At 47.1% G+C, this 9414-nt stretch overlaps 1 protein-coding gene across 1 annotated transcript in view; it reads right to left on the bottom strand.

Moving 5' to 3' along the window:
• Window positions 1-4716, bottom strand: part of LOC144218679 (C-X-C chemokine receptor type 2-like) — a 9747-nt gene extending 5031 nt beyond the window's left edge. Inside the window, exons 1-2 of the mRNA XM_077748632.1 lie at window positions 4390-4716; window positions 4112-4194 (exon numbers count right to left, since the gene is read on the bottom strand). Of these exons, the coding sequence (XP_077604758.1) occupies window positions 4112-4194; window positions 4390-4689 (383 nt within the window). The 5' untranslated portion in view covers window positions 4690-4716. The remainder of the gene's footprint in view (window positions 1-4111; window positions 4195-4389) is intronic.
• Window positions 4717-9414: the final 4698 nt, after the last annotated feature.

Raw genomic sequence — 9414 nt, 5'->3', positions numbered from 1 at the left:
GACGACGATGCTTTGTTGTTGCTGGTTGAGTTTTCAATTTACCAATCTCTAGGGAGGATGTTTTGACAGTAAAAGGGAGAAACTAAAGGAAGGGAGTTGACGTGTCTGAGATCTGCTTTGTGCCTCCTAGGCATGCGGTCTTCCTTGACGGTCACAAACAGATATGATTAGCTCCTGTTTACAGTGAGAAGAGAGGCACAGAGAGGCACAGAAACCAGCCCAGGGCCACAGAGCCTGCGAATGCTGCAACCAGGATACCAAGCAGGTGTGGACGTCTCCACCTGCTACTTACAGTCTACAGACTTGCTTTGTTAAAAAAAAAAAATCATACTTCATCTATTAAATATATTTGAAAGCTAAGTTCTCGAGATCTCCTGAGGTCAGCCTGTATACAGTTGATTCCTACTGTTTGCTGTTTTGTGGAGTGCTTCCTTAGCTATTCTGTAGCCCCAGAATGAAAGAAACAGCCCTTGCAGGAATGACAGACCAAACACCTTTGACCTGGCTGGCTGCTACGGACCACCCAGTCAAGCTCTTGGTGAACAAGCAGGAGACTCCCTCACCGAGTGAGATGGCCATACACTTGATGACTCACGGCCATTCAAAAACTCCATGGATGGGATGAGTCCAATTTATTTTATGGAAATGCTCTAAAACGGAGACATTTACAAGATCCCAAACATTGAAGGCAATCTTTTCAACAGCAATAGAAAAATCAGTCATTTCAATACAATTTTCGCATTCTTTCTCTCTATAAATATAAATATAATCCACACATATTTGCATTTAATATAGGGGAGGGGGGACTCAACAATGTGTGTCCCTTCCTCAGACCTAATCCTAGCCAAAGCAGGAGAGCTGGCTGAGTTAGGAAGGGAAGGGGGTGGGAAGAGAGTTGCCCTAAGCGGTTGTTGGAGAGAGGTGTAGGGACAAGGGACAGAGGCTCCCTTTGGGGACAGGGAGGCATAAAGAGGCATGAAGCCCATCCAGGGTGGGGGGAGATGTCTGGGATGAACAGAGGCTGGGTGTCAAGGGGGACAGAGGACAGAGACATTCTCGAAGGTGAGGGGGGTAGGTGTTCCAAGACTTACCAGGAGTCTGGGACTTTCACCTGTAGGACGCATCCAGGAGGGCAGATGTGCCTGACTGACAGGGCGGCCGTGGTGAGAACACAGTGGAGGAAGTGAGTGGTGGATTAGATTGCTCAATTCTAGGGTGGAGTCCTGAGAGTGCTGGATGCTTTTGATAATGTGAAGAATTAATTCCTAGGTCAGCTCTTGGACCACCAGTCATTTTCTGGACCGGTAGAGTTCCATGCTGGTAAGGGACATAGGGTGTTTTCTAGCCAATCTTTCCATTTCACAGATGAGGAAACTGAGGTCCACACACAGGCAGTGGTTTGCCCAGGACGGCATGGATTTCTCTCACCTTTGCCCTGGTTCTTTCAGCAGCCTTGTCTGATGCTCTCCACTCTCCAGCTGCCTCGGGCGCCCCCCCCCCCCCCATGAGCCAGCAGCCCTCCTGCCCTTGAACCTTTCACATCTCAAAGGAGAACAGCTCATCAGCTCATGAAGACGACAGAGATAGTCTCGTCTCCTCCTGCCTCCTGCCCCCATGCCATTCACCCCAGAAACCCTTAAAGCCTCACAGATTCCTTCTCCATGTCACATCCGTGTGAGAACCCCCACCGCCAAGTGGGGGCCCCACTTTCTTGTCTTCTACCTCCCTGCCCAGCCATCTGCTCTGACCAGAGGCTCCTCTGAGGACATTGCAATTCTTTCTTGGCTTGTGCACTTGGGATTGGGTCCGCTGTAGCTACCACCTTTGGAGTCAACCATCTAATTTGGAAAGAAAGCCTTTTGGGAACAATTAACAACATATCCAAGTCCAAACACATTTTTGAAAGCAGTGTTGGGTGGCACCGGGAATAGATTTTGTCAGATTTGCTATGGATTACAGTTGAAAGGATAAATACAAGCAGATGAGTGAACACTAATTCATGGTCCCCTCCCAAGCCCCCACCCCAGCAAACAATGCCTCCACCCCCTCCACTACGCCTCACCCCAGCCTCTTGGTCCTGCGGAGTATTCTCAAAGCCTGCAGCAAACTCGCCCCGGCTGCCTGCTCCCAGGAAAGAACCTCTGAGTCCAGCTACTGAGCACACGTTCTTTGTCACCCCTCTCTTTCCCAGGCTGGAGAATGCAATGGCCCCTGGCCAGGTGATGCCGGAACCAGACAGAAGCTCGTTATACAAGAAAGAGGCACATGAAAGTAGATTAAGGATTCTGCTAGCTGAGCAACTCTAGGCAAGTGACTTTTCCTTTCCGAGTCTCAGTTTACTCATCTGTAAAATGAGACCAATGATAGCATCTATCACATCAGGTTGTGTTGAGGACTGAGTGAAGAATTACCCGTAGAGCTCTTGAGACGCACAGAAATCGTGATGTTAGCCTTGATCATTGTGTTCTTTGTTACTGAAATAGTGTATCAGCTACACCATAATATCTTTCCCCCTATACTCCAAAGCAAGGAAAACCAACGGATGTGCTTCCCAGGCTGACTTTGATGTACATTTTCACTTTCTCTGACCTGGATGACAATAGTCACATTAGCTGTAATGTTGAGTGCCTACCAGGGTCCAGCTTTGGGGAAAAGTGCTTTTCAGAATTTGTACTTTAGGTGTGCCTGGCCGGCTCAGGTGGCAGAGCAAACAACTCTTGATCTCAGGAATGTGAGTTTGAATCCCATGTCGGGTGTGAAGATTACTTAAAAATAAAATCTTTTTTTAAAAAAGAATTTGTACATTTAATCCTCTCAACAAACCTGTGAAGTACACACTTTCTGAATGAGGAAACTGGGCCCTGGGGGTTAAGCAACTTCGTCAGAGTGACACAGGGAACTGGGTTTTATTTTTATTTATTTATTTTAAATAGTTTATTGTCAAGTTGGTTTCCATATAACACCTAGTGCTCATCCCCACAAGTGCCCTCCTCCATGCCCATCACTCCCCTTCCCCTACCCCCCCCAACCCCATTTGTCTTCAGTTTGTTCTTGGCATTCAAGAGTCTCTCATGGTTTGCCTCCCTCCCTCTCCCCAACTATTTTTTCTCTTCTCCCCCATGGTCCTCTGTTAAGTTCCTCCTAATCCTCCTATATGCGCAAACATATGGTATCTGTTCTTCTCTGCCTGACTTATTTCACTCAGCATACTGGGTTTTAAACAATTTTTTTTTCAAAAAATATTTATTTATTTGTGGGAGAGTGCAAGTCGGGGAGGGGCAGAGAGAGGGGGACAGAGGATCCGAAGTGGTGTCTGTGCTGACAGGCTGTCAGCAGTGAGCCCAATGTGGGGCTCGAACTCACGAGTTGCGAGATCATGACCCAAGCCAAAGTCGGACAGACAACTGACTGAGCCACCCAGGTACTCCTTAAATGATTTTTAAGCAACGTTTTTTAACCTAACCTTAAATCCTGTATTCTTTCCAATGTGAACAAGGGACCAGATCTCCAGCCTCAGCTTTCTGAGCTCTGTTAGGTACTTCTCTATCCCAGGTAACTGAGTAAAAAGGTGTCGAAAGGGGAGCCCAGATTTGACATTTCCCCACCTGCCAGCTTCTTGACTTCCACTGGGGTGATTTCATTTCCCCTGAACCCACCACCTGCATATGGATGTTGGGGTGAATAAAGAACGGGCTGGTTCTGCTGCTGATGGTCAAGGTGAACTTGGACAAGTCAATTCTCTCTGGGCCTTGATGTGGCCTATTGGGAAATGAGGCCATTGTTCTAGATCTGTATTGTCCAGTATGATAGCCACTAGACATAAGTAACTACTTAAATTTAGTTAAAATAAAACAAAAAATTTAGTTCCTCAGTCATACCAGCCGCCTTTCAAGGGTTCAAGGGTTTGAGAGCACTCTCACACTCACACTCTCACACAAAAGAAAGTTCTTTTGTGCCAAGCTGGCCAGGTGAAGACTTCATTGCCTTTAGCTCTACGTTTCAGCAATTCGTCACCCAGGTTCTCGCAGGGCTCAGTGGAGGAGACTAAAGTTTCAAAGTCATGTCCATCAGAAATACGCCCCTGGCGACCCTCAGCCCAATACTCACTTACCTGTAGTCGCTACTACAGCTGCTGTTGTCACTGGAGTGGTCACTGATACCTCCTCTGTGACTCAGGGCTGGAAGCAGTCGGGGCTGTTGGACAGGAAAAAAAGTGAAACAGACTTTATGGGGAAACCTCAGACCTGGAGTCGCCCAGGGTGAATTCCAGGAGGCCCAGCAGGGGAAGTGTTCCCTCAGAAGAGCAATCAGGTCTGTCCTGAGACTCTGACTCCAGGCCAAGGACCCACCTGGGATTCTGTGACGGGTGCCGGGGACTTTCATGCCTACCTGAAAGCCTAATGGCTTCTGGAGTAGTCTGCCAGTCTGAAGGTGGAGGTGTGCGTTGTCCACCTCTGTCTCTGAGGGTGCCAAAACCTCACCTCCTTCTTTACAAGGAAGATGTGGGCAACTCCGGTCCCATGAACACGCTTGCGTGCCCTTGTTGCATACCTTCTTCCTTCCTTCTAGGGTCAGCGTGAGAAGTGTCCCTTCTTCTCCTTCTGGTAAATTCCTGCACTGGCTGTGGAACACAGTGCCTCTCACATCCTTGAGGGTCCTACCTCCTCGCCCCTCTGCCCCATCCACCATCCCTTTCCCTGAGCTGGCTTATGTCCTTCTCGCTCTCCCTCTGTTGGAGGACCCCTCCAGCTACCACTCCCCCAGTGCTTACCTCACCAGGCAGACTTCCGGAGAACGTGGGGACTGTCTTCACCTCACCACCTCTTGTTCACCCCTCAGCCCGCTGTAGCTAGCTCCTTTCCCATCGCTCTGCTGACACAGCTCTTGCCAACATTACCAACAACCTCAGGTCACTGCCTCCCATAAGCCCTTTTCCGAAATCAAGCCACTTTAGTATTGTAAAAGCAAAGCATGACTATTGTGAAGAATAGAGGCACTGCAGAAGCATCCAGAGTCAAACAGAAAGGACTCTTTCCATCCTTAGATTCACATATACGCTGTGTCCATCTTTCCAGACTCTCCCCCATGCACATACAAGCATGTTTTCCTTCTTTCCTTCCCTAAAACAAATGATGGTTAACTACATATATCATCCTGCACCTTACTACGCTGTCACGGACCTATTACGCATCAGTGCATATAGATCTATCTTACTCTTTTCAGTGACAGGGTACTAGTCCATGGTGCGGGGGTATCACGATTTATTTGATAATTACCTTATGGATGAATATTTAAATTTTGCTACGAACATCTTTGGATGTCAGTCTTTGGGAACTTGCATGATTGTGTCACTTAATTATAATTTTTCTGGGTCATATGGGTGCACATTTAAATTTTGATAAGGCTGTGCCAGCTCATGAGGGCTACACTTACTGAGGTGAGCATGGCGTAATGCAAAGAGTTGTCTGAACCACTGTGTTGTACACCTGAAATTAATGTAACATTATATGTCAACCATCCTTCAATAAAAAGACTGTATCAATTTATTCTCCCATTGTCAGTTTACAAAAGGACCCATTATCCTATCCATTCATACTATGTTTGCCAATTGTGTTAGAATATTTCCCTCCAGTCTGTTGTATGCCCTGTAACTGTATTTATAGGGAAATGGTTATTGTTCAAGTCTTATTTGACCTCTGTAGCATCTAATCCCATTGAGCCTATTCTCTTCTTTTTCCTCCTGCATCTCTCTCTCTTCGTCTTATTTTGGGTCATTAGTTCTCAATTCATTCCTCAAATCTGAATGTTCCTCGGAGCTCTGCCTGGGTCCTCCTCTCTCCCTGTCTTCTCCAGGCCAGCCACCTGCCCCATCTTGGCTTCAGCGACCACCCAATAAGGGTCAGAGTCTTCCACACCTTTCGCTCCTGCCTTTCCTCCTACACTTCTCTCCTAAGCTCCAACTCCTCACACGGCCACCTCTTAAACTTTCTGCTGAAGCTCCACAGGTGCTACAAGCTCAGCAGGTAGAAAACCAGTCTCGGAATCCCAACCCCACCCTCCTAGCTTGGCATCTGCCCAACTGGAAATGGCCTGTCCCGGGCACACCCCTCTCTCCAAGACTATCTCTTTAGCATCTCTCTTAATTATCACTTCCTCGCCATCTTCCCTGACAGCATTAGGCAATACTTTATTGTCTCTCGTCTAAACTACTGCAGTCCTCATGCAATAGCTGTGGATTCTGGAGCTGGACTGTAGACCTTGGGGAAGTTATTTAGTCTCACTGGGTCTCAGTCTCATCATCTGGAAAATGGGGCTATTGAAAACACCCACTGCATTTTATAGTGTTGTCACGTGGATTAAATGAGTCTGTATTTATAAAGCACTTAGAATGGTGCTTGGCATTGTTTGCGACTGCTGTTACTATTACTACTACCACTGCTACTACCACCACCACCACATCACCACCCCCACCGCCATGACAGCTACAACTAGACTCTTTTTTTTTTTTTACAAATAGTTTATTGTCAAATTAGTTTCCACATAACACTCAGTGCTCATCCCCACAAGTTACAACTAGACTCTTAAGTGATCTCTGCCTTAAATCTTTCCCCCTCAAACCATCCTCTACTCTGCTCTCAGAACTTTTGGAAGCAAAAGTGTGAATTTGATCATGTTCTTTTCATTTTAAACCCCTTGGAGGACCCCCATTGACTTCAGGTAGAGTCCATCTCCTGATCTGGGCACCTGGTGCTTCTGCATGTGACCTTGTGTACTTCTCTAGCCTTGTTTCAGGCCACATCCCCCTGACCCCTTAACTATAGCCACAGGGAAGTACTTGCAGTTCCCCAAAGAACTGTTTGGTTCCCCACAGAGCCTGGCATGCATTTCCCTTCCCCTTGGAAGGTTCTTCCTTACCCTCTTGGTCTGGCCAACTCTTTATTTTCCTTTAAACATTTTTTAAAGTTTGGGGCACCTGCGTGGCTCGGTCAGTTAAGCATCCAACTTTGGCTCAGGTCATGATCTTGCAGTTTGAGTTTGAGCCCTACGTTGTGCTCTGGAGCCTGGAGCCTGCTTTGAAATCTGGGTTCCCCCCCACCCTCTCTGCCCCTCCCCCTCTTGCGCTCTGTCTCCTTTTTTCCCTCAAAAGTAAACATTAAAAAATTAAAAAATTTTTAAGTTTATTTATTTATTTTGAGAGAGAGTGCATGCAAGTAGGGTGGGGACAGGGAGAGAGAATCCCAAGCAGGCTCCACACTATCAGCACACAACCTGACACGGGGCTTGAACTCACAAACCTTGAGATCATGACCTGAGTGGAAATCAAGAATCAGATGCTTAACTGACTGAGTGACCCAGGTGCCTCTCCTTTTACCCTTTAGATTCAGCCCAGTCATGACCTGTATGGAATTCAGCCCTCTCTCTGTGCTGTCCCCACGCCTGGGGCTTACCTCTATCATGGCTTCGTTAGGGAGTTTGTAATCTCTGGCTGCTCCCTCCTCCCCACTGTGAGGTTCTTAAAAGCAGGGATTTTATATATAATAAGTATGATATATATATATATAAAGTCTTTGTATCCCCAAACCAATCACAGTTGTTTGGCATATTGTGGGTGCTTCATGTAATTTTGTTGAGCACTGAATGAGTAGGGGATTGATGTACATTGGAGGATCTGAATGACATCTGATTTAAAGAAATAATTATGTTGCCAAAATTTCCTAGGGCATCTTCAGCCTATGAGCATGAATGAAGTCACATCAGTAGCAATAAAGCCAAATCGCAGTGGCTTAAACCCTCCGTGCTCATTCAGGGCTTCATCTCCCTATAAGGTGTTCTCCAGGAATCTGAGGGAGTCTGTTGAGAGTGTCTCCTGGGCACTCCTCTGCATGCTGCTGCACTAGACATGTGTGCTGGGGTCACTGCTGAGGTACTGGTACCCTTGGTAGAACCTTTTGCCAGGGGATCGCCAAGGTCTAACAAGCTCTTCCAATGTCTTTGTAGAGCTTTTGTGCTCTTCATTGGAGTTGATAGGAACTCTTAGGGGGGCAGTGTTGAGCTAGAGGCTGGTCCTCAGCATAGCCCTTCCATCCCTCCCAAGTAGGGAGAAGGTCAAGCTCCCCTATTTCTGGCCCCTGATTTCCTTCCAATAAATTCTTGCCCAGGAGCACCTTGCCTTCTCTTTGAACGTTGGCTTCTGCTAGCTCTCTTCTCTCCCATCAATTCCTCAGGCAGACCTGAACTTGACACTGGTGGAGTTCTACCAGAATATGATATCTCCCACGATAATAAGAACCTAATAAAAGTATCTGAGCAAATCTAATCCTTGACAAGGGATCGCTGTCCTTTAGGGTAGGGGGGATTCTATTGCCCTGATTGCTCCAGAGCCCCAGCCCTGCCCCCCTCCACTCCCTCTGTTCCGTGCCCCTCACCTTGTTGTAGCCTTTGCTAAGGAGAAGTTCTTACCAGCTCTCCAGGGCAGGAACTGCTATTGCAAAACTCTTGCTCCATGCTATGGTAATGGGATGCAACTCTGGGTGGCCCTGACCCCAAGGGGCGGTCCACAGGCGCTGGTCAGAGCCACAAGGTTGCCCAACTGCTACAGAGGCTCTGGCAGTCTGTGTGAGGCAGAGGGGATGTGCATAACAGCACGCATGCCTATTTGGGGCCACAAAGTCTGTCCTGGAGCTCAGATAGGGCAGCTAATCCCCTTGGTACAGAGTAGGGCCCACGCTTCTTCGGAAACAGTATTCTCAGAAGCACCACATTTGGGTGTCCAGTGAAAGACACATAATTTGCATAAGACTTCTTGGGCTGTCAGGGGATAGGATCCTGTACCATAAAGCTACAAAAATCTTCATAACTATCTTTATTAAAGTCTAGTTGAGTGAGCACTGCATAGAAGGTCACCTAGACTTAGCCCCTCTGTCCAGGCACTCACAACTTGAGACTGACCGAGTCACCACAGTGTTAGAAGGGAAGGACAGAGAAGCCCCAGCCTCTCGTCTGAGCTTCCTCTCCTGCTCACTAAACCAGAAGCCCTGTGAAGTGACTGGCACCCCCACACACTGCTGGTGGGAAAAGCCAACAAACAACTCGTTTGGGAACAACTCAGCAGTTTCCTAAAAGCTAAACATAGGCTTTTGTCATAGGACCTGGCAATTTCATTCCCAGGTATTTACCCAAGGGAAATAAAAGCAAATGTCTAGGGGTACCTGGCTGGCTCAGTGGGTAGAGCAAGCAACTCTTGATCTTGAAATTGTGAGTTCAAGCCCCACATTGGGTGTACAGATTACTTTAAAAAACAAAAATCTTAAAAAAAAAAAAGCAAATGTCTATACAAAGTTTTGTACACAGATGGTTATAGGAAAGGTATTTATAACAATCTCAAACTGGAAACAGTCCAAATATCTGGCAATA

This window comes from Crocuta crocuta, unplaced genomic scaffold (assembly GCF_008692635.1).
Source record: "Crocuta crocuta isolate KB4526 unplaced genomic scaffold, BGI_CrCroc_1.0 scaffold229, whole genome shotgun sequence".
In the NCBI taxonomy this organism is placed as follows: Eukaryota; Metazoa; Chordata; class Mammalia; order Carnivora; family Hyaenidae; genus Crocuta; species Crocuta crocuta.
The sequence above is the reverse complement of the archived record's forward strand: the minus strand, read 5'-3'. Positions and strand labels throughout refer to the sequence as shown.